The sequence below is a fragment of the Symphalangus syndactylus genome, chromosome 6 (genome assembly GCF_028878055.3).
Source record: "Symphalangus syndactylus isolate Jambi chromosome 6, NHGRI_mSymSyn1-v2.1_pri, whole genome shotgun sequence".
NCBI lineage: Eukaryota > Metazoa > Chordata > Mammalia > Primates > Hylobatidae > Symphalangus > Symphalangus syndactylus.
The window spans coordinates 141,618,883-141,645,394 of NC_072428.2; the positions used below are offsets into that span (position 1 = coordinate 141,618,883).

The window sequence follows — 26,512 nt, forward strand, 5'->3', positions numbered from 1 at the left end:
CAGTCTGGTCTCGAACTCCTGACCTCAAGTGATCTACCTACCTCAGCCTCCCAAAGTGCTGGGATTACAGGCATGAGCCACTGTGCCCGGTCAGCCAATTCCTCTTAATCAAACTTTATTTTTACCATGGGACTTGCCAAACACATTATAATTAACTGATTTTTTTTTTTAAGAGTTGGGTTACCTAACGTTAAAATATAAACTCTATGCAGAGAATTCTACCTGCTTTGTACACTGATATGATTTCCAACATCTGACATACAGTAGGTATTCAATAAATTCCATTGTCTCAAAGCCAGCTGCAGTGGCGCATGCCTGTAGTACCTGCTACTTGAGAGGCTGAGGCAGGAGAATCACTTGAGCCCAGGAGTTGGAAACCAGCCTGGGCAACGTAACAAGACACTGCCCCTTAAAAAAAAAAACAAAAAAACTATGAAATAAAATATAATGGAACAGAAATAATTATCACTTCATTTCTGAATCAGTTGAAAATAAATAACCGCCCCAAAAATAAGCAAACCTACAGTAATCCTCTTTAACTCATACTGGATTTTAAATTACTATTAAAATATTTTGCTATCTCAAGAATTCAGCAGGCTGAGCAGAGCAGATGGCTTGAGCCCAGGAGTTCAAGACCAGTCTGGGCAACATGGCAAAACCCCATCTCTACAAAAAAAAAAAAAATTAGCCAGGTGTGGTGGCCCGCATCCATGGTCCCAGCTACTCAGGAGGCTGAGGTAGGAGGGTCGCGTGAATCCAGGAGGCAGAGGTTGTAGTGAGCCAAGATCGTGCCATTGCACTCTAACCTGGGCAACACAGCAACACCCTGTCTCCCAACGCCCCCCCCCCCCCCACCCAAAAAAGAATTCAGCTAGAAAAACCTTATATTTACTTTGATCAAGAAAATGTTTATAAACCAATAGTTTACGATGCACACTGGTGAATATGAAGTTATACCTTAAGTAATATTAAATGACAGCTTTTCCATTTCTAGAATGTATGCATCAACTACCTTAACTTAAACATGGTATATTATCCAAGCTCACAGTATCTGAGAAGGTTTATGTCGTTATCTAGCAAACTAAAGTCAAGCCCTCTGTATTTCCCCACCTGTGATCTTCAAAGATATGGTGCTCCTTGAGATTTCTGTAAGGTAGGTCTGTTCTAAAATGTGTGAAAGGAAGAGAACCTGAAAAGGCAAGGTCTAAGAAGATCACTCATTTGGAAATGGCAAGGGTCACATCAGGGGTTATCTAAGTCAGTGTGATTTACCCTTTGGTAAATCATACACATATTTCAACAGTTACTTTATATGCTTTAATTCTTGCACACATATTTCATGGAAAATAAATTAGTATTACCTCGACTATCATCCATTTCACCATCCCTTGAATGCTCTGATTGGATGTCTGGAGGGGTCTGAAGGACGGCCACGCTATTCTGATTTATAATCTTCAATTTCAATTTTGGTTTTGACCGTTTTCTTCTTGGAACTGTAACTGTGAGGCTCTGTAACTGAGTCATCCCTGATTCAGTCAAACACACACCATCCTGGGTATAAGTCTTGGGTGGGTCTAAAATTACAAAATCCCAAGAATACAAATTTAAACTTTCATTTTAAATTTGACTGATTACTGTTTCAAAATACCCATGTCAAGGGAATGTGTAGTTCTAGAAAGCAATTACATATCTATGAAATGCATGATTAACTAACTTCATGATACCCAATAAAAACTAGGAAAAATAGGTCAAACTTCCTTGGATTATAGGCAGAAAGATTGCTTGTTTTTAAAAAATGATCTTCCTGGGCCGGGTGCAGGGGTTCATGCCTGTAATCCCAGCACTTTGGGAGGCCGAGGCGGCAGGCAGATCACGAGGTCAGGAGATCAAGACCATCCTGGCTAACACAGTGAAACCCCGTCTCTTCTAAAAACATAAAAAATTAGCCGGGCGTGGTGACGGGCACCTGTAATCCCAGCTATGCGGGAGGCTGAGGCCGGAGAATCGCTTGAACCCAGGAGGGGGAGGTTGCAGTGAGCCAAGATTGTGCCACTGCACTCCAGACTGGGCAACAGGGCGAGACTCCATCTCAAAAACGTCTTCCTGGCATTTCTATTTTCATGTCCCAATAAAAAGAGTTAGAAGCACTTGCAACTAAACACAATGCTCAGCTAATCCACTATGAGCTTTTTCCTAGAAAAGATCAAAAGGCAGGGATTTATTTACATAAGAGAGAATACTCCAGAAGCTCATCTGGAAAAATCAGAGTATCAACATAATTACTAATAGGGAGAAGTAATAAATAAGTACAAATCCTGCAGATTTAATTTTAAATGTACAAAACTGTTGTTCCTTAGAACAATTCCTGTACTATCCAAATGTTTTTGTATCAGGTGCTATTAAATACAAGTAAGTATTCAAAAGAATGATTGTTTAATAAGAATATATTAATCACCATACTAGGCTTATTAATTATTTTAAAAATTAAGAGACTGAATTAATTCTACAAGAAATCTGTTTGCTAACTAGGCCGTATTTTCTGCTAACTGATAATTAAGCACAGTAATATATCAATGAAACCAAAGCAAGTATGACATTAATGGTTATTCTAAGAGCTGTTATTTTTGTTGCCAACTTGCTGAAATTTATAGGAATACTGCCCCAGTAAAGCTGGATGACATTTTATATATCATTGTGGAAATGATTACCAACATTAGGGAATTTGGATAGAACGCCCATATGATTGAAGCAGGTTTCACAAGTGGTAAGCCAATTATGTAAAAATTAAGCAAAGTAAATTAATTAAATTAAGTAAAGCATTTCAAATTTTACCTAGCTCTTTTACTTTTGTGACAATTTGTGCTACAAGTGAAGATTCACAGCAGTCTGAGGAAGGCACTGAAACGAAAAAAAAAATCCAAGTAATTCTTTTCAGAAAAGGTAAAGTGTATTTAAATACTTATATATGATTAAAATTTCTGTTTCTATACTCATTTTATTAAAATAAATGTTTGAACACTAAAGTTAAAAGTGCTTTTTAAAGCAACAACAAAACAAGAAGTGATGAAGGAAATACTCAAGTCATGGAGGCAAACCTGGCTAAGAAAGAATCAACATATTGGATTTTGACATATTGTCAATAACCACAAGATCATGTTCCTTGGAAGCAAAATTATAGTTTACATCTAAAGTATATGCTTTTTATTGTTTCATGTAAATTGTTTTATTACAAGTTGTGATAAGTCATGTATAACCAAAAATAATATTTTTCATAAAATACTTGTCAAAGTAAGTTTCACAACAACAAAAGAGTAGAGCCAAGCTAATTCATTGGTTATGGACAGTAAGGTGCAAGTGAGTGGTACAAGAGTGCAGACTCACAGTTTAAATTATTCTCTTACCATTAGACGCAGGCATATAGGGTCTGCACATGCTACAATCAAAACCAATGTCTGCTACATTTTCCACTTCTTCCTCAGTATTTAAGTTTTGACAAACTGCATGCATCCATCTAAAAAGACCATATTTGTACATTTTTTTAAAAAAAATGGAATATACTGAGAACTGCTACCTTTTAAAACCTGTAACACTGAGTCTTCAAACTTAAAAGCCCTAAGCCTCACATGCTCCTCCTACCTTGCCCTTTTCTCCTAACTATCCCTATTAACAGAAAAACTTTCATAGAGCTAAGAAGGAAATAAAAAGGAATGAGAACAACTATTAGAGAAGAAGCAAAGCACATTACATAAGGAAGCTAATTATTTAATCATCATATATTAAATATTTCAAAGACAGCAAGGAAGCTAGTTAGGGCAAACACAAAGGTATTCAGAAAACTGCAAATGGCAGTGCTAGCATATATGTGCTCCAGGTAATGCATCTAATTTGAAGTAGACATATCTCATGTAAAGCAATGTTGAACGGTAATCGGGAAATAAAGTAAAAAGTTATCTTGCAATGGAACAAATAATTAGTAGCCAGAGTCCCAAGAATACTGTACCACTGATAATACTATTAATAATAATATATGCTCACTGCTTAACATCTAAAGAGTACAACAATATACCAATGAAAGCAAGGAAACATTCCTGATTTTGAAATTCCACATAATTACATAGGGACGGCAGAAGCTGCTATCTAATATCTAGGTATCTAGTAGTATCTAGAGCTTTAAGAAAAAGTGGTTTAAGGAGAACAGAATGTGTTAGATATTTTTTATAATCTATGAAAAGCTTCAGAAACCCTTCATAAGAAACAGCATAGATGAAGGCAATAATTCTCCATCTAATTTCAAGGGATTCTTAAACCCTCAAAAAGGCCTAAATTAAAAATCTTTAGTCTTGGGTGGACGCAGTGTCTCACGCCTATAATCATAACACTTTGGGAGGCTGAGGCGGGCGGATCACAAGGTCAAAAGATGGAGACCATCCTGGCCAACATGGTGAAACCCTGTCTCTACTAAAAATACAAAAATTAGCTGGGCATGGTGGCATGCACCTGTAGTCCCAGCTACTCAGGAGGCTGAGGCAGGAGAATCACTTGAACCCAGGAGGCGGAGGTGGAGGTTGCAGTGAGCCAAGATAGCGCCACTGTACTCCAGCCTGGCGACAGAGCAAGACTCTGTCTCTAAATTTAAAAAAAAAAAAAAAAAAAGTCTGGAGTTGAGAATTCAAAACAGGAAATCACTTCTGTAAGTTTCTAGGTGACTAAAAATCTGTAAGGCAAAAAGTTCTGCACCTAAAACTTGTGATTAAGGAAAAGCTATTTTCCATTTTTTTTGCTACATTTCAAAGAGAAAAGCTTTAAAAAGATGAAAAAATAGCACAATACCTATCACATTGTCTACATTGCAGAATAAGATCTTCTTCTCTATAGTTTCGATAGCAGACTGGACAGGAAGATAAGCTTGCACAAGGAGCGCACTGTGTGTAATTGTTCTGCCATTCACATCTTAGACCTGCAGATGTTGCTCCACAGTGTCTGCACCAAACACACCTGAAATCCAAATCCCCCCGAAAAGTCTCAATTTTATTTTCTTATTCAGTTACTGTAATTCAGGAAGCTACATATGAACATAATGGGGGAAATGATTTAATGTGCATGTGAAAATTTTTCTGATTAGTGGTATCTATCATAGCATATATGTATTATTCAATTAAATAGGTGTGGCTAATTTTTAAAAACTAAACTGGTATGAGAAAGTTCTGAATTTGAAAGACTAACAAGGCAAACAAACCCTAGAGTACCATTTGCACTTCCAGCCTCCTTTGGGAACTGTCTGCAATGGAGGGTCTAGGCAGTAGGTGTGATAACTTATGTCACAATCATCACACAGCAGGAGTCTTCCTGGGTCAGTTGCCTTCCCACAGGCCTCACACACAGTGCACTCAAGACACCTCCAACCTTTGCTAAGAACCACTTTAGTGATCTGTAAAAGAAACAACCAATCCATGTGATTTATGCATTAACCTAACATAATCAAATATACTATATAAATTAATATGGTGCTTATGCACCTAGAAGCAGAAAAGAGGCAATCAACTAACATTTATTGAGCACCTACGGAGGCCCAGTACTGGGTTGGGCATGTTCATATGCACTTTTAGGAGCCTACTGAGCAGAATAATAGAAAATGGCACATATTTTAATGCCTTTTTAAAGTCCACATAATTACCTTACGCTGTACATTTAATGTCCACTATATTTATAGATATAGTGACCACATTTTAAAGAAATCAAGCTTCCCTATTATTGGTACATAATTTGAAAATACATCAACAAAATCTCCATCTACATTTCCATGCTTAAAATCAATGGAAAAAATACCAAAAAATTAATGTAAAACATGAGTTCTTGGGGACATTTTATGATCTTAGAGGATTTCTATTTAGACTATGGAGCTAGGAATTCTGAAGTTCACATTCACTCCTCTGTTTATTCTCCTCTCTCAAGGGTATAAGTTAGTAGAATATTTGGGAATCTCCAAATCTCTAATAAACTCCTGAAGGAAGCCACACCATGTAATATTAAGATTGTGGAACTTCTTAAAGATCTCAAAAGACTAGGATCCTCAGACAGAACCAATCAAGTGCCCACATTATAATGAAACAGCAAGTAATGAGGGTACAGAATAAAAATTCAGATCATGAGGTACATGAAAGCCTAAAAGCTACCAGAGAAGAAAATAAAAGAGTTAAATTCAAAGGAACACCTATCAGAATGGCACCAAACTTCCCAACTCCAGATGCTAGAAGAGTTTAAGTTTCCAATTCTACAGGAAAATACTTTTCAAAGTACAATTCTCAACCTAGCTACACAAGCAACTATGTGTGAAGACAGAATACGCTGTAGACACAGGAAGACTCAAAATTCAGCTCCCTCATTCTCCTTCTAATAAAGTTACTTAGAGATATGCGGAACAGAATGAGGATGTATCATAAAGAAAAGGAAGACTTGGGATCTATAAATCAACAGATCCAACAAAGGACATCAGGCCAGGGAAGTTTAAGGATGAAAACAACACACCTAGAAGCCACTGGCACATATCAGAGCAGGAGAAGGGAATGTCTAGAAGGAGGGTAGGACTTTTCCCAGAAAAAAACGGTACTTTAAAAAATAATCTTATATGATAGTTTTATAGTAGGCAAAAACAAAGAACGAATGGAGAGTCACTATTACTTTCTTGTTATTAAAAACTCCATGAAAGACAAAAGAAACTCACAGTATACTGTTTAGATCTGCAGTGAACATTTACTGAGTCACAACCAACACCTTATTAATTGAACTAAACATAGTAATACAACTATATTGGGAGAAGGAAGGAGGTGTATTTTAAGATCTAAATCAGAATTTATTTATTCATAGCAGAAAGTCAACAAAATCTAGCATTGATAAAGCAGTAAACCAGTTGATTATTTAGAGCTATAGCATTAACCACAAGAAAAAAGACCTGAAAAGATTAAAAGTGATTGCCTCAGACGTGGAGGTAGAGTAAGACAAGAGTCAGTTGTTCATTACAAGGCTTTTTTTTTTTTTTTTTTTTTTTTTTTTTGAGATGGAGTTTTGCTCTGTTGCCTGGGCTGGAGTGCAGTGGTGTGATCTCAGCTCACTGCAACCTCCGCCTTCCATGTTCAAACAATTCTCCTGGCTCAGCCTCCTGAGTAGCTAGGACTACAGGAATGAGCCACCACACCCAGCTAATTTTTGTATTTTTAGTAGAGATGAGGTTTTACTGTGTTGGCCAGGCTGGCTTGAACTCCTGCCCTCAAGTGATCCACCCGCCTCGGCCTCCCAAAGTGCTGGGATTACAGGTGTGAGGCACCACACCTGGCCCATTACAAGGTTTTTAATGTCATTTGATTTTTAAACACGTATATTTATTATTTTGATTAGCTTACTGATTTTTAAGAATTTGTCTTAGATTACCAAGTTAATGTATTATTTGCCCAAATGAAGGAAACGGCCTAGGGGTAAGACCAGGGTGGCTTGGAGCAGTAGCCAGCAAACATTTCCAATAAAGGGCCAGAGAGTAAACGGGAAGTTTTGAGGGCCATATGATCTGTTGCAACTTTATAAAAACTCTGCCAGTGTAATGCAAAAACTGCTACAAATATATGTAAACAAAAGAACATGGCCATATTTCAATAAAAGTTTATTTGCAAACACAGGAAATGTGCCAGATTTGGTCTATGGGCCAGTCTGCCTGACCCTGGCTTAAACAATGACCTGAAGATAAAGTGGCAGACAGACCTGAGGTGTTTAGTGGCAGAATTTTTAAAATATTTATCTTCATTCCTACTAAGTTTTCTTCACAGATACCTGTGGTCCCTTTTACAACCAAACTCTCAAGTTTCTCAGCTTATATTCACTCTTCAAAACACTACAGTCTGGTCTCTACACCCACATATACTCATAACTGCTTAAGCCAGGCTTGTCAAGACCGTCTTATTCTCAAATCTAATGGAAACATTAGTGTTTGTGTTCCTTGACTTCTAGTACTTCAACACTTGAACAATTTCTCCCTCTTTGAAATTTCCTTTTAACCTAAGTACTGGGGTTGTACTATCATTTTTTTCTTCCTTTGAACCAGTTTAGCCTTAGTTTTAAAAGTTTTTTCAAATAAGATGTCATCCAGGATTCCATCCATGGTACCATGTCCAAAGTTGTTACAGATATGTTTTATAATCTAATACGGATACACGCTTCAACTATAATGGAGTAGGTGGGACCAGCCTGTTCTCCCATAAGATACTAGAAAATTGGACAAAGTGTATGAAACAACTGTTTTCAGATATTAGACAACACACAGTACAGGAGACAGTGGTCTCTGAGAGGAAGGAAACACTCAGTGAGTCCTACGATATTCTGCCTAGAAACATTTTCCAGAACGCTGCCCAGGGAGGGAGAACCTCAGCAGAGTAAAATCAATGGCCTCGCTGAGGTTAGGGAAGGTGAGGCAGTGGAATTTGCAGGACACAGTACTCAAAATGAAGAAGCAATAAGGACTAAGAGCTCCAGAAATCTACAAAGGTTTCCCCTTAAGTCTTTGGTGGAACACCAAGCCATGCTTCCATAAGGCCAAAGACCCACAACCAGCGGAAAGTACATCTACTGGGAATTTGTAAGCTGCACAATTACCAGAGCTTGCAAAAGGCTCAAAGACAAGTGAAGCACAACCAGTCAGAGTACAAAGACACTGGTGGACAGGGGGTACAATTCAGTAGAGATCCCAGAAAGGCCAAGTCTTAAGTACAGGGTTAAACTAATGCTAATACTGCAGCTACCAAAATGTGGTCTATGAACCCCAGTGGGTCTGTAAAGTTAAAACAAGTTTAAATAATACTAAGATTTAATTTGCCTTTTTTCACTTTAATTCATTCACAATTATACAGTGGTGTTTATAGAGGCCACATGATATCATAATATCATTACATTGACATTGTACAGGTTGTGCTTCTGTAGTCTTGTGTTATAAAATGTTCCTAGTTTTAATTTCTAAAATGCTGAATAGACCATAGTTAAAATCCTCATAAACAAAAACTATGGAGTCCCCAGTAATTTTAAAGAGTGTTAAGGTTCTAAAACCATAAAGTTTGAAAATATCCACCTTAGAGTGAAGGCTTTCTAGACTTGCCCCAGCAAGCTTAAAAAGAAGCTTCAAAGGTATCAAACTTATCCACAAACAATTGCCTCCTACAATAAAAATTCAAGTGAGCCAATTCACACATCCCTAGTATATTTCTAGATACTGCTGTATTTCTCAATGAGACTGCGGTATTCTATACTGTCCAAAACAGTGTCATTGTGTAAAAGGAACCACACATAATTTTTAAAAACAGGAATTCAAATTCTAGCTCTACCAGTAACTAGGTGTTTGATAGTGCACTAATTGTCCAATCTTAACTTATATAAGTCGTACTCATCTGTAAAATGGGAATTCAGTAATTGTTGGATGGGTTAAAAGAAATATATTACTATCTTGAAAGGGATCTTACTCAATTTCCTTAGGTCCAAAACATTAAGTATTCTAGAAAACAAAATCTAATGATAGCAGCAACTTTTACACAGAATATAAAGTACAAAGAAAAGAAACATGTTTTATGCATATATAACTCTATTTTTTAATTGGCTTTATATACTCTGTGTCTTTTTCAGTCACATACCATGAGCAACTAATTTTAAAAGACTACATAAATTAACCGTACTAGTCTTCTATTTCGGATAGTATTAACTACTATCTTTCATTTTGATTCCTAAATTCACAAAAACCTGTATTACCCTATAAAATAAATACTAGTATAGGTATCAACAAAGAATTCTGAAGGAGATAATGTTGATTTGCTTACTATACTGATATTTAACTGACAATGATATAATACAGTGATGTTTGAAGGGCAGGGGAGAAAGGTATAAAAATCACTCATGGTTCACAACCTATCACTGAAACTGAGGTTAGTATTTATATTACATGGTATGGCAGTACTAGAAAAGATTTACTTGTGGAGTATACAGTTTAAGACCTCTGCTGTACAGCTATACCTCCATGCTTGCTTCCAGTGGCCATGACACTTTATTCAAATATGTAAGTTTTATTAAGACTGAGTTCTTAAAAAGAAAAAACCAAGAACCTTAGATTCAACTACTGAAGTATTGAGACCTGTCCATATTTAAAACCAAGCACATGATACCACTTAAAAGGTTCCCCAGAAAGCCTCTATCCTGAAATGCTTGAAAGTGAGCAGTGCTGACTCTTGATTACTACCAATTGCATTAAATATGACACTTGTTTTGTTTCTTTTGGCTATAAGGAGAAAATGTCTTTTTGTATACGAGTGAGCACAGAGCAGAGAGAATGCGGGAAAGAACAGAATGGGCTAATAATTTTTTACTAAATACTCCAGTTCTCAGCTTTTTAAATCAACAGACAAAATGAATCAGCTAAACCTAAAATCTTTGTGAATAGTATAAATTGTCTCTTAAATTAAATGCATATATTTTTATGTTTTACTTTTTCAAGACAAAAGCAGGATATTAGTACAATATAAAATTTATAGAGGAGCAAATTTCTTGAGATAGCAAACCCTTAAAAGCAGTATTTAAAGTACTTAAATACTGTCACATATGTTTAATAATCATAATACTTAATTGTGAGAACTGGGAGCTCATGTTACTACTAAAACCAAATAAAAATTCAATACATTTTTGTTAACTCAATTTAAGGATGTTTACCTTAATACTGACACAGTATGGATGGTAACACTGACCACACTGAGAACAGGCAAGTAATCTTCCTTCTGCTCCTTGGCCAAAACTGCCACAAACTACACACATATCCTGAAGTTAAGAAAACAGAACATATTTTCAATGGCGACTAAGCTAAAAACCTACAAATTTTACTTTAAAAATACCTTCTTAACTAATATAGCTCTATAGCTAAATATTGGATGACTTCTGTGTATATGAGATAAAGCAGAAATGTGCAAGGAGGAATTCAATGAGGAATACAGTAAATTGTCAAGTTCAAACCTGATTCAAAGTGAACTTGTCACTGCTAGAAAACAACACAACTGTATTGTGCATAGAGTTTTCTTCATCATCCTTATTTGATGAAATATCTGCAGTAGACACCTATAAAAAGCAAAATACACAAAATACAAAGTTATATTTTTCACTTGTTTTACACTTAACTGGAAAGCTTCAAAAATTCATAATCAAAACATATTTTTGCTAAGGTCTAGGATAACAATTCCAAATATTAATGCTAAGATACTACCGTAAAACGGAGTCATGACATTTTATTATTCACCTAATTCTCTCTTTAGAGTTAGAATTCCTATAGACCAAGAAGTAATGAGAAAATATAATAAACCTGTCTTAGTAAGCCTTGATTAGGCAGAATTCTAATCAAGAAACTATAAATGATAATATATGTATGTACACATACAAATCTATCGCTATTTTAGTGACACACACTTGGGATCTGCAATGTAGCTAGTCTGAACTGAGATGTCCTGCAAACATAAAATACAGCACATAATAACATATTACATGTTGAAATGGTAATATTTTAGATATATCGGTCGAAATGGAAGGCATTAAAATTAATTTCGCCTGTTCACTATAACCTTTATTTTGTTTTCAGGGGAGTTTCGCTCTTGTTGCCCAGGCTGGAGTGTAATGGCGTGATCTCGGCTCACTGCAACCTCTGCCTCCTGGTTTAAGCTATTCTCCTGCCTCAGCCTTCCAAGTAGCTGGGATTACAGTTGTCCACCACCATGCCCAGCTAATTTCTGTATTTTTTGTAGAAATGGGGTTTCACCATATTGGTCAGGCTGGTCTCTAACTCCTGACCTCAAATGATCCACTGCACCTAGCTCACTGTAACTTTTTAATGTGGCGACCAGGAAGTTTTAAATTGCATATGTGGTTCTCATTATATTTCTATTAGCACCACTTTAGAATATTATTTTGAATAACATCAAAATTTCAGTATTAGCCAAATGATTATCAACCAATATTGTTCAGTCTGGACTTAGTTCTATTTGACTAAATCAGCTAAGTACCCACTGGTTTGTTAATAATTTCTAGAGTGATTATGAAACAAAATAAAGCTCTGAACTAGAAGTTGTAGAAGAAGACAAGGAGGGCACTGCCAAAATCATAAAATACAATCCTCTTTCTTTAAAAAGCTTACAACCTAAGCCTGGAAAGACAGAGCTGAAACACAACAGGTTATGTTCAAGGTCAAAACATAAAACAACTTAATTACTTTTCTTGAGGAACAACTGAAAGAAGATTAACCAGCTGGGTGTGGTGGCTCATGCCTATAATCTTAGCACTTTGGGAGGCTAAAGTAGGTGGATCGCTTGAGCTCAGGAGTTCGAGACCAGCCTGGGCAACACGGTGAAATCCTGTCTCTACCAAAAATACAAAAAAACAGCCGAGCGTGGTGGCACACGCCTGTAGTCTCAGCTACTCAGGAGGCTGAGGCAGGAGAATCACTTGAACCCAAGAGGCAGAGGTTACAGTGAGCCAAGATTATGCCACTGCACTCCAGCCTGGGTGACAGAGCGAGACCAAGATTATGCCACTGCACTCCAGCCTGGGTGACAGAGTTAGACCCTGTCTCCAAAAAAAAAAAAAAAAAAGAAGGAAGGAAGGTAGATTGGTTAACTAAACAGAAGGACTACATCTCAGTATTTTTCAATACAAATACATTTAAAAGCAGATTTTTGTTTGTTTGTTTTTGAGACAGAGTCTCGCTATGTTGCCCAGGCTGGAGTGCAGTGGCGCAATCTCGGCTCACTGCAAGCTCTGTCTCCCGGGTTCACGCCATTCTCCTGCCTCAGCCTCCCGAGTAGCTGGGACTACAGGCGCCTGCCATCACGCCCAGCTAATTTTTTTGTATTTTTAGTAGAGATGGGTTTCACCGTGTTAGCCAGGATGGTCTCGATCTCCTGACCTCATGATCCGCCCACCTCGGCCTCCCAAAGTGCTGGGATTACAGGCATGAGCCACCGCGCCCAGCCTAAAAGCAGTTTTAATGGTTAGTACTAATGCTTTATAAGAGCAATTTACAGTCATATGAACCCTAATGACTACAAGTGTTAATAATGCCAATATTCATCATTAGGGAGTAAGTAAAGCAATGACAAATCCAAACATTAGAAAATTACGCAACATTTTAAAAGTAGGGAGGTAGAAACTTGTATAGACTCCCATGAGAGAAATTATCAAGACATTGTTGAGTGAAAAAATAAATTGCAGAACAGTATGTGAGGTATAGCACTATAATATAAAAACATGCAAAGTCATTATATGTAGTCTATGGGCACATATAATAGGTTGAATCATAAGAAATTGCTGCTTTTCATCAGTTCAGAAATAATATTGGCAATTTCATATGGATCAACCTAATATATAAATATACCAAACTGGTAACAGGGAAATAAGAAGGACTGAGGAGTTAGTAATGGTAAATTCTGATCTACCTATAATGCTTTAATTTTTTTAATAGAGAAAATGTATTGATGTGTTATATGCATACCTCAAAATTAGCTTTCTAAGATTTTAGAGAATCACCCAAGATGATTCACAAAAGTAGAATCATCATCATCAGTAAGAAATTGACTACTAAAAGTAATCATTAATTCAGTCACAGGACTAATGATGCATTGACAAGACTATTGAGATATATAATTATGGAAATGGCTAAAATAGAGATAAAGTATCTATTTCTACCTCCCTACCACTAACAGAAAATTCAACACATTATACACACTGAGCAGCTCAAAGAAATTGTAAACATCCATTATTATTTTTAAAAGGAAATCTAACCAGTGAATGCTTTCACTGAATATGATAAACAATATATTCCCAGTATAAACAAGAAACAAAGTCTGTAGTAGAAAACTACAATGTCCCTAGATTCAAGTGGGGGTGGGGAGTCATATTTAAATAATAAGTGCAGAAAAACCAAAATATTTTAAAATAATTGTCCATGCAAGAAAGAAAACAGTATCATCTAGCTTAAAGACCCACTGTTTTTATTTTATAATTTATTTCATGACCTTTAGACCGCTAGAAAAATAAAACCTACCTTGAGGGCAAAGGTAATCTATGAGAAAATATGTGCTATTGTTGCCTGCATAGATAATAGTGTGATTTATCCAGAAGGTGATAGAAATTTCATTTTCCTAGACCACAGATATAAGCCAAGGAGAATAGAAAGCTCTGACCTAAATTTCACAAGTGTCCCTTCCAAGCAGGGACACATAAGAGTAAACAAAAAAAGAAGATCAAATTAAACTTAAAGTGAGAAGACAGGAAAAAATAAAGATGAGAATATAAATCAATAAAACAGAAAGGGAAAAGAAAATAGAGAAAAGTCCATGAAAACAAAGGCTGACTCAAGAAGATCAATAAGATTGATAAATCTCTAGCCAGACTGATCAGGAAAAAAATAAGACAAGATACAAATTATTAGTATCAAGAATGAGGAAGGTGAAATCACTACAGATTCTACAGGTATTAAAATAATAAGAAACATTATGACCAACTCCATTCCTTTAATTTGTCAAGATAGACAAAATGAACAAGTTTCTTGAAAGATGCAAATTTATGCAAGGAGAGACAGATAACCTAAATAGGTACCTATTAAAGAAATAAAATTTGTTGTTAAAAACCGTCCCACAGGCTGGGCGCCGGTGGCTAATCCCGTAATCCCAGCACTTTGGGAGGCGGATCACCTGAGGCCAGGAGTTCGAGACCAGCCTGGCCAACATGGAGAAACCCCATCTCTACCCAAAACACAAAAATTAGCCAGGCATGTTGGTGCACGCCAGTAATCCCAGCTACTCAGAAGGCTGAGGCAGGAGAATTGCTTGAACCTGGGAGGTGGAGGCTGTAGTCAGCAGAGATCACGCCACTACACTCCAGCCTGGGCATGGTGGCTCATGCCTGTAATCCCAACACTTTGGGAGGCCAAGGCAGGTGGATCACCTGAGGTCAGGAGTTCGAGACCAGCCTGGCCAACATGGTGAAAAACTGTCTCTACTAAAAATACAAAAAAAAATTAGCCAGGTGTGGTGGCAGGCACCTGGTAAGTGCAGCTACCCAGGGGGCTGAGGCAGGGGAATCACTTGAACCTGGGAGGCAACAGTTGCATGAGCTGAGATTGCACCATTGCACTCCAGCCTAGGCAACAAGAGCAAAACTCCATCTCAAACGAAAGAAAAACAAAAACAAAACAAAAACCCCCCACAAAGAAAATTCCAGGCCAAGATGGTTTCACTAATAAATTCATGTATAATATAAGAAGATACATTTCCACTACTACATAGCTTTTCCAGAAAACTGAAGAGGAGAATATACTTCCAGATTCATTCTATGAAGCTGGAGTTATGCTGATACCAAAACCAGACAAAGACATTACGAGAATGTAAGACTACAGGCTGGGGCATGGTGACTCACGCCTGTAATCCCAGCACTTTGGGAAGCCAAGGTGGGAAAATTGCTTGAGCTCAGAAGTTCGAGACCAGCCTGGACAACATAGTGAGATGCTGTCTCTATTAAAAATTTTTAAAAAGTAATTTGGTGTGGTGGCACACACCTATGGTCCCAGCTACTTGGGAGATGGAGGTAGGAGGTCGAAGCTGGAGTTAGCTATGATCGCACCACTGCACTCCAGCCCAGGAATTAGAATGAGAACCTGTCTCAGAAAAAAAAAAAGAAGAAGAAGAAAAAAAGTGCACAGGTCTACAACCGTGGTGCATCCACAGTTTTATTAATACTCAGCAAGAAAAGGGAGTACACTGTTAACAAATCCAACAGCATAGATGAATCTCCAAATAATTGTGCTGAAATAAATCAGTCCAAAAAGCGTACAGTTCTGTATTATTCCACTTATATACAACTCTAGAAAATGCAAACTGATCTTGGGGACAAGGACGGATGGCAGAAGGAATGCAAAAAATTACAGAGGGGCATGAAGAAACTTTGGGAGATGAATATATTCACTATCATGATTGTGGTATTATTTTCAAGGGTGTATATATATATCAAAGCTTATGAAATTGTACATGTCAAATATAGCTTATATCAACTATACCTCAATAAGCCTGGTTTTAAAATTTTTCTTTTTGAAAAAAGGATGAGAATCTAAGCTTCCTTATTCCTGGTTTAGTAGTAAACTTGAACAATTTCACCTGTCTCCTATACTTAAAATGACATTTCAGAATTTTAAAAACAGGATTTTAATAAAATAGCAAAGTTATTACATAAAACATTTGCTAGTAGTTAGCAAATACATTTGTAATACACATATAAATAAAGCCTCATAACACGATAGTAAGCAAATACCTATCAATCTTGAAATTTTTTAAATAAAAGAGCAACTATATTACATACTGACTTTTTAGAGAGGGTTGGCATAGAAAGTTAAGGAGTCAAAGAGGAAGGTAAGAAAAGAGAAAGGATGAGAAAGTAAATATACAAGAAAACGTAACCAGAGGCTCAAAAAAAAAAAAAGCAAAGTAGGACAGTAAAATAAACATTTTGGCCTATTTATATGACTCTTAAGATCAAAATAACTTGCTATGAGATTTTCATCATTAACTGACATTTAAATTAGAGAAAATATACATGAAGCAAGCCTCACCCCAGGCAATACAACAGCTCCGATTCCACTTTTCAGCTTTGACCTGCCTCGGCCACCTCGCCCCGACAGTCCTGCACCTCGAGGTCTCCGCTTTCCTGGAAATCCAGACCCACGGCCCTATGTAACAGATTAGGAAAAGTCAACATTCTGTGACAGCCCAAAATAATTTTTAAATCCAAATGCCACTGAGATAAAACATTTTATTAAATGTTACACAAACATTTCTTTAGATAAGTATTAAGAGACCTGGCTTATTATTTTTATCTTTAAAAGTATACTACACAACTTAAAAATCTAAATATAAAATGCTTACAACCTTGGAATCATACCTTAGGCCTCTTACTGTGAACGCTATCAGCAAGCCTTTGCATGATTTTTCTCTTTCCCACTCCTACATTCTTGGTGGCTACAACAACTATAGCCTGATCAAGAGAGTTCGAAGTGCAACAAATTGTATTCAATACAGAGTAAGTTTAAGAAAGAACTCTCTCATTAACTGGTCTCGCAGTGATTACAGTAACAGCTAACATCTATTGAGTACTTACTATGTACTAATCTAAGTATTTTTTACTCTCAACAATCCCATATAGTAGGTTTTATTATCCCCATTTGAGATGAGTGTGCTGAGGAATAAAAAGGTTAAGTAACTTGTCCAAGGTCACTTGGCTAGCAAGTCTGGCTCCAGCATCCCTGGGTTGGAACCATATTCTGTACTGCTATATCAGCATGAAAATTCATTTTTGCTAGTGTGTAACAGTATTCTTCTTGTCATTAAAGTTAAGTCAGTTTCCTTCACTATTCAGCAGTTCTCTTATGAACTCAACATTTCTACCTCATTCACCATTGTATTTAGAGGAAAATGTATTATTATTGTTATTACTTTTATTTTTGAGACAAGAACTTGCTCTGTCACTCAGGTTGGAGTGCAGTTGTGTGATCACAGCTCACTGCAGCCTAGAACTCTTGGGCTCAAGTGATCCTCCTGCTTCTGCCTCCCAAAGTGCCAGGATTACAGGAGTAAACCAAAGCATCCAGCCAGGAAAAACTATTTGAGGATTATCGGAAAGCTGACAAAAGGCTTTGTGAAAGCTTTGCTTTAAATAATCTGAATAATAAATACTCGAAATGGAAATAATTTATCTGACTTCTTAGACAAGAAATAAACCTATGGGAAAATGTGTTAAATTCCCTGATAATTTCAGACATTAAGTACCAGAGTATGGTGTTCCCTGCCCCCCCACCCTTGTTTGTACTAATTAATTACTCCTTGAAAAAACCTGGCACCTAAGTAGATGAATATGTATATTTAAAATTATCCAGATGCTCAGGAAAATACTTAGATGTTTCCCTCACAGTAAGTTAAACAGTATGTCGTATTTTCAACTGATGTCCCTTATCATAGTTTGAAATGAACTCATTCCCTATTTAGCAGAATGGTTTCCAAGTCAAAAATTTATGGTGATACTGTAAGCATAAAATAGATACACATGAACAAAAGGAACGGGAGGAATGGCTTTTTTCCCTTTGGATGTAATAAATACAGCCAGCTTCAAGTTTCAAACTGCCACTCCTGTCTTCTCTTACCCTGCGCTCCTTGAGATCCCTTTTGAGAAGTGCATCAGCTTCTTTGAACAACAGATGGATGGGGTCAGGTTAGTTTTTTGGGTTTTTTGTTTGTTTGTTTGTTTTTGAGATGGAGTCTCGCTTCTTCGCCCAGGCAGAGTGCAATGGTGTGATCTTGGCTCACTGCAACCTCCGTCTCCTGGGTTCAAGCAATTCTCCTGCCTCAGCCTCCCCAGCAGCTGGGAATACAGGCACATGCCACCACACCCAGCTAAATTTCTTTGTATTTTTAGTAGAGACAGGGTTTCACCATGTTGGCCAGGTTGGCCTCAAACTCCTGACCTCAAGTGATCCGCCCGCCTCAGCCTCCCAAAGTGCTGGGATTACAGGCGTGAGCCATGGCGCCTGGCCGAGTTTGTTTTAAATTGGTATAAAAGATTTTTGAAAAATTAAGTCAGTGATTAAAAATCAAGACTACAGTAATCTCTCAATTTATTTTCTCGAACGTCAAATGCTGACCCAGAAAAAAAATAAGTGAAAATTGGTGGTCTATATTATCAAACTGTCAAATGAGGTATATATTTATACCTCAATATCTTGGATGATATCAGGGGGAGGTAGGGAGATTAAAAAAAAAAAAGTTCTTCCAGTCATGAAAGAAAATAAAGTATAATCTAGAATTCCTTAAAATCCTTGATTAGTCTAAATTAAACAGCCATATTCCAGAATATTAAATATAGAATATGAAGAAAAACTGTCATCTCTAGTCAATGAAGTATTTTAACTTTTGAGTTAATACTTTTTCAAATTAGTTTTTTTCTCTTCAAAATGCATCACACTACTTAACTCACTTCAAGGACTGGCAGAGCCATCAACCAATGTCATGGGGGAAAAAGCCTTATCATTTTAAGGTATTAACCAGACAATGAAATCTGCCACAATTTTGGTATTTCTTCTCCATGAGAACATAATAAATTAATGGAGTTTTTTCTTTTGCTTTTTTCTAAGCAACAAAGTTTGATGATACCATGAATGAAAAGCTCCCTAATTACCTTTTGGTCTACATGTCAAGGACTTCTCCCTCACAAAAACAGTAGTAATCACAACAAAAGGAATTAACCATAAAAAGAGGTATTAAAAATGTATACTTGATTTTTAAATGCAAGCATATTATTTCTTTACATTAAAATTTTTAGATTTAAAAAGTGTCTCTGGAAGCTCAATCTAGAAAAGAAAGATTTAATTCTTAACATCCAGCAGGGCAAAACAAATCAGACAGAAATGATATATGAATGTAAATGCAATTTTATTTACCACTTTGATGCTCCAAATGGCACTGCCAGGAAGCTGCCTGGGTTTAAAAATTTCCCGACCTTCTGAAATGTCTGGGGACCAGGAAGGTGGGCTCACTGTATTATGGGTACTCCAAGCCCCCTAGGATATGGCAGTTGAGAAAATAGATGTGTAAAACTCAGCAACATAAAAGGTCAAAGCCAGCAACTAAGGAATTTTAGAACAGCAAAAACAAATGCAAACGTATGGAAATTTAGGACAAATTGCTTCAAGGAAGGCAAAATAAGCTAATCACTAACAGTGATTTAAACATTTAAGTATAACTTAAATAACTTAAATGTTTGCTGCCACAATTTACATTAAATATTTTATTCTGCCTGAGCCATCACTACAATGAAACATTAAAAATTAAGGTTTATATGACATCAACATTGACTCATGAACTGCAATTACTGCACCAAAAAGTAAATAAAAGTCAATCACACTTTAAGAACACTAGAAGAAGGTATTGGGGGATTACTTTTCTTCTAACAACTAACACTCTACTTAGAAGGAGAAATAGATAACTATAATGAATTCTATATTCTATAGCTATAAACAACCAAAACCAGTAGGCCAAAGAATGCAATGAGAAATACAAGCAATCGATAAGTGCATAAACTTTAAACTGTGGAGAGTTGGTAACATTAAAATACAAATACCATTATAATCTTAGCATTTAATCACTCTTTCTTCAGTGACCATTAGTTGTCGTTTTGGGTTTCGGTTTTTACTTAGGGAAATGAATACTTTATGGAAATTACATCCAATGGACAAAAGTGAAGAAATGTTAAAGCAAATTGTCCTAAATTTGCAAATTAAAATGCCTAAAGTATCTGATAAATTATATAGAAAGTAGTATCTTATTAAAATCTATATAACTAAAACTAAAGCATTTTACTTCCAAACAACACATTCAGCAATACCCTGAACTAATCTGAAGATGCTAAACAGCATAAAGAAAAATGTTTACTCCATAAAGATAACATTTTAAAGAAAAACACAAGACAAATGTCAAACAATAAAAGAATATATTTTGAATTAGGTAATTCAATGGTGCATGCTATAATTTTACCAATTAAGTAACCAAAACTTACGACAAGGTACATAGTACTTACCAGGTTTCTAGAATATCATCAAATTAGCAAGTAGTATCTCATTAATCACATAAAAATACCATCAGGAATTAAAATAACCAGAAATAACAATGTGGCTACTCTTGGGGTAAGAGATAGGTAATGGAATAACAGTATTTTGAGAAAAGCCACACAAGCAACAGACTGGTTTCATTTTTAAGTCACAAACTCAACCCACACACATTGAAGTCCAGCAATCCAACTCATTCTCTCCAGCAAACACTTTATTTTTTTTCCCTCCAGGATTACCCTTAGGTGTTCTTTCTTACCCATCAAATCTCTAACCTAGCTCCGGTAATCACTATGCTGATTTCACTGAGCAGCAACCACTGCAGGTCAATTACAACACTTTCATAATTTCAAATCAACTTGAATCTGTACCCATGTCTTCTTCCCTACTATTAGTAGTCCAGGGTCTTAGATCCTCTGTGTTGTCAAAAGCCATTTCTCTTTCCTCATTTTACTCATGCTCCTAACATCTGGCATACTGTTCTGCTAGATTTGGCAGCAGCCCACCTGTGGATGTTTCACTGACTTCCTCGCTAATCTTTCTTCATCTCCTGTACGTGTTCTTCCTCTATTTGACTTCCAAAGCCCTGGAGTTTCCCAGGGCTTGAGCCTAGATCCTAAATGGTATTATCTACAATGAGGGCATCTTGGAAGTTGATGCTTCCCACATTCTTATTTCTAGTTTTAATCAGAGATCTCCAAATTAGCAGGATTTTCACCTTCCTTCTTAGCATTTCCGTTTTCTCACACAAAACCCCTCTTAAGTTTGCCATGTTTAAAATTTCTCCCTTAACCGGTTTCATCCCAGTCTTCCCTATCCTTATAAATGGCATCCAGTCCCTTGTCACTCTCCTCTGCTCCTTCAGTCCTCTCCCCCAACACTTTGTCAATGCAAATCATCAGCAAATTCAAGACTTTTTATCTTCAAGTTTTGTCTCCGATCCTTCTACTTCTTGTTACTTCCACCGCTAGCAGCTCAGTCGTGGCCACCACCATCTCTCACCTAACCTGCTATAAGAGTCTACTGCTGGTTATGCTTCTCCCACCCTGCATCTACTCAAGCCTTTCCCCACAGCAGCCAGAGGAACTTTTCTTTTTTTTTTTTTTTTTTTTTTTTTGAGACGGAGTCTTGCTCTGTCTCCCAGGCGGGAGTGCAATGGCGCGATCTCGGCTCACTGCAAGCTCCGCCTCCCGGGTTCATGCCATTCTCCTGCCTCAGCCTCCCGAGTAGCTGGGACTACAGGCGCCTGCCAACACGTCCGGCTAATTTTTTGTATTTTTAGTAGAGATGGGGTTTCACTGTGTTAGCCAGGATGGTCTCGATCTCCTGACCTCGTGATCCGCCCGCCTCGGCCTCCCAAAGTGCTGGGATTACAGGCTTGAGCCACCGCGCCCGGCCGGAACTTTTCAAAAGTACAAATGTGATCTAGCAAGTCACTATTCTATTTCAAACCTTCAATTGCTTCTCAGAGCACTTAAAAGACAAACCTTTCCCAGTGCCTTTCTCCAACTCATCTTGTGGCACTTGTCTCCCTGCTGCCATGCTCCAGCTATTCTGGCTTCCTTGCTGTCCTTCAAAACATGCCAAGCTCTTTATCAATCAGAGCCCAACTGACTCAGAACACTTCACTATACCATTCCAGTCCTTTAATAAATGTCTGGCATTTTCTTTCTTTCTTTTTTTTTTTTTTTTGAGATGGAGTCTCACTCTATCACCCAGGCTAGAGTGCAGTGGTGCAATCTCGGCTCACTGCAACCTCTACCTCCCAGGTTCAAGCGATTCTCCTGCCTCAAGCCTCCTGAGTAGCTGGGATTACAGGCATGCGCCACCAGGCCCGGCTAATTTTTGTATTTTAGGAGCGATACCATGTTGGTCAGGCTGGTCTCAAACACCTGACCTTGTGATCCACCAGCCTTGGCATCCCAAAGTGCTGGGATTACAAACGTGAGCCACCACAGCCAGCCATGTCTGGCGTTTTCTAACCCTTCAGGTATGGCCTTACATATCTTCTCATCAAGAGACCTTTCCTTAGTGCTCCCAGTGAATCATCATCTCTCTTACCACACCATTAGTGCCTCTTATTGCATCACCACCTGGGACATTTTATTGTTTATAATTTTATTTAGTGGTAGGCAGTGGGGGCAAGAGATATCTAAATTACTTCTCTCAATATTTCCATTGGCTTTTCTCTGAGATTTGGCTAACATATATCTTAAATTCCTTTTAGTCGATAGTTTAATATTATGTTGGCAGTAGACAGTTCTCAAAAATATGAAACAGAAAGTCATACTCTGAAATAAAAATAATGTTGAATAATTTTATTTCAGAAATAAGAATTTTCTGGTAATTATGTATTATTCATCATGATTTAAAAGTTAGCTTTGATGCCAAAATTTTATCTCACTTCAAAAACAAGACAGACTTTGTGTAATTTTATAGTTCTGAAGAAAAATTATCATTATACTTAGATAGTCTGACAAATTATCTAGTATATTCCTTAGACCTTAAAACTAAAATATAGCTATAATTATCAAAGTTTAAATTATCCTTCAGATCTTAGCTTTGATCAAGAACTTACACAAGCCATTCAGAAAAGGTTAGCTGCCCCTGTAATATGGGGCTCTTCTCCTACAATCCAGTTGCAGCACTTTTTACACTGTAATTAAAGATCATGCCCCTTTCTCTTCACTGCTATGTTAAGCACCCTGTTCAGCACTTATTGAACTTTTTTTCTGCTGAGCATCTATTATCTTTTTTTGCATATGTGTATGAATTCATCAATAAACAATGAACTATGATATGAAACACACTAATGCCTCCACCAGTAATAACCTAGAATCTTGAATTTCTTCACTTAAAAAAGTTACTAAAAATTACTAAAAAAAAACTATATAATGCCTCCTTAATCTACAAACTGAATTTAAAGCAAAATATTTCCTAATGTAATCATTATTAAGTTGTAAATGAATCAACTTGCTATCAAATACTACAGAAACTAAAAAAACGCTACCTGACAGGGACTGAATTTGAACCCAGGAAAAATAATTTAACCCAAAAATAGTTTAATATTGGCATTAAGTTTCTTTGTGCTTTGAGGCCAATTTCTCAGGTAAACTGTCCAAGCTAGTAAGTTATACAAGGACTGTGGGATGGGGAAATGAGAACAATAATGACAGGTGGAGGACAGGCTATTTAGAAGCAACTTTCTATTAAAAGTCAAATTCTATTGCTGGTTGTTTAATATGATCAAAGTCACTCTTACAGCCCAAGAGTACTATCAGTTTTAAAAGCAGCCAGAGAAGGTTTGGTGTCTCACTGGCAAACTTTACACCTCCAAATCCTAAATCAACCCCAGCCCCACACTCTTCCAACATACTATGTAAAACCAAGGTTGCTTATAAACAGTAAGTCTAATTTAGGAAAAGTGAAAGCAATGAAGAGAGAGAGCAGAAAGGAAGATAACTGGTAAAAGAAACAAAAGAGTTTACAGTTTGTCGTTTTGGTAAATATAATCACTTGTATACACTGGAGCTACGGCGGCAAACACTTCACTATTTAGGGAATTCTTAAAAGAAGTCTCATATATAAAATTGAGTTCAATATCAAGTAGAACAAGAAATTAGACCTAATCCTGTTTTGATAACTACAGAAACAGCTATTATCAGCTTTAGCCTTCAATAATTTCACAATACAAATTAGGTGGCGCTAGCAACAGTAACGTCTCCAAAAATACCACAAGCACAAGTGAACTAAAAGGAAAGTCTGGTACTTCTAATCTGCTGTGTTGTTAGCTTGGTGTTCCAAAGGGGTAGGTATTTTTTAGGTTTAACACTATGGTTCTCTGGCTACTTTTAAAACTGAAAGTACTCTTCTTATTATGTAAAGTAAACTTCTTATAATTTGTCCAAGAGATATCAAAACACAGTACCTATGTTTTCATTTATGAAATTTTCTTGAAGTATTTATTGCAGGCTGGGCACGGTGGCTCACCCCTGTAATCTCAGCACTTTGGGAGGACAAGGCGGGTGGATCACCCAAGGTCAGGAGTTCAAGACCAGCCTTACCAATATGGCGAAACCCTGTCTCTACTAAAAATATTTTTAAAAAATTAGCCAGGTGTGTTGACGTGAGCCTGTAGTCTCCACTACTCAGGAGGCTGAGACACGAGAACTGCTTGAGCCAGGGAGGCAGAGGCTGCAGTGAGCGAGGTTGTGCCACAACTCCAGCCTGGGCAACAGAGCAAGACTCAATCTCAAAATAAATAAATAAATAAATAAATAAATAAATAAATAAATAAATAAATAAATAAAATAAAATAAAGAAATATTTACTGCAAATAATACGTTTCATAAAATGCTTAATAAAAACTTTCAATACCACCATGAAAGCAATTAGAACATGAGGGTGTCTGAACTAGATCATAGTAGTGTGATTACATTAAATATCTTTCTGTAAGATGTGATGATACATACAGGGTAAATATTACAAGAAGACCTAAGATTATTATCTCAGAATTTCCTAATTAGAATGGGAATACAACCGTGCAATGAGAGAAATGGACTGAAGACAGAAATAAAAACAAATGTTATGATTTAATATGACAAATTTAAAATTTCCACTTTATTTTCCACTATTTTTAAAGAGCATTCTTATAGTATTAAGTTTAATGCATTTTTAAAAATCAGTAAGACAAGTAGCACATTTCTCTAGTTCAGGACTCCGCTTTCAGGGTTACAGTCAAAGATGATCCTAGAAGTGCATTTTAATTGGTCTAGGGTAGGGCCATTAGCTTGATGTTCTAAAATCTACCGAGTTGATTACAATATGTGGCAGTGTCAATAACCACTTTCTTAAACCCAGGTCGCAAAGTACATATACCTATAAAAATGCTGAAAAATGGGCCAGGCGCTGTGGGGCTCACACCTGTAATCCTAAGCACTCTGGGAGACCCGAGATGGGAGGTTCGCTTGAGGCCAGGAGTTCGTAACCAGCCTGGTCTACACAGCAAGACCCCCATCTCTATAAAAAAATAAAAAATATTTTTAAATGCTGAAAAATGAAATACTAAATTATTTATAAATATATAACTTCAATAAAAGATGAGGAAATACAACTAGGTCATTAGGACAATTTGTATGAAACAACATCCAATTTGCTGTCTGTTACTTCTACCTTATCATGTCTAATTTTTCCTCATCTTTGTGAAATCCTGCGTCTACAATAGGCAAGAAAAAAAAAACAAAAGGAATCTTATTCTATTCACAGCCATCAGAAAAATGTGTTACTATTCCTGTAGTCAGTTAGGTTCTAAATCATACATTTGAGATATATTTGAAACATGTCATAAAGAAAATAAGCATTATATTTCTCACTAAACAGCACCTGAAATATTCCATATGAAAGGAAAAATACAAAAAATTAAACTTTAATTACTAATCTCCTTAAAGGAAAATAATTCTATATGATTTGATATTTGATAATGGATGTCTAATACCTGAGATATAAATTCCATTTTCTGTGTCCTAACATCTCGCCTTCAGAAAATCTCCAATATTGGGATATTTGGATTATCTATTTCAAACTGAATATACTTGAAAATGTGAATGATTTGTTGCTGCAACAAATGGTTTAGCAATTATCTGCATTAAAATGTGTTCCATGAACAACAGAAAAAGAATATTTCTACTTCAGTCCTTAAAAATTGTGAAAGCACAGCCACAGTCTTAGTTTGTCGATCTTGAATTCTTTTGGTATTTTAATTTCACCAATAATTCTGGAACTGCTGCTTTTGTATTTCTCAAAATGTTCTGTCTT

The 26,512-nt window shown here is 36.6% G+C and overlaps 1 protein-coding gene across 20 annotated transcripts in view; it reads right to left on the minus strand.

The window, feature by feature from the left end:
• Positions 1-26,512, minus strand: part of KMT2C (lysine methyltransferase 2C) — a 306,855-nt gene that overhangs the window by 83,972 nt on the left and 196,371 nt on the right. For 19 of the 20 annotated variants that reach the window (XM_063641729.1, XM_063641734.1, XM_063641726.1 and 16 more), the window contains 9 exons: positions 19,535-19,654; positions 16,658-16,774; positions 11,026-11,127; positions 10,729-10,833; positions 5,247-5,428; positions 4,831-4,995; positions 3,402-3,511; positions 2,833-2,898; positions 1,362-1,574 (listed from right to left, as the gene is read on the minus strand). In XM_063641729.1, the coding sequence (XP_063497799.1) occupies positions 1,362-1,574; positions 2,833-2,898; positions 3,402-3,511; positions 4,831-4,995; positions 5,247-5,428; positions 10,729-10,833; positions 11,026-11,127; positions 16,658-16,774; positions 19,535-19,654 (1,180 nt within the window). The remainder of the gene's footprint in view (positions 1-1,361; positions 1,575-2,832; positions 2,899-3,401; positions 3,512-4,830; positions 4,996-5,246; positions 5,429-10,728; positions 10,834-11,025; positions 11,128-16,657; positions 16,775-19,534; positions 19,655-26,512) is intronic. The other variant, XM_063641739.1, reaches the window with a different exon arrangement.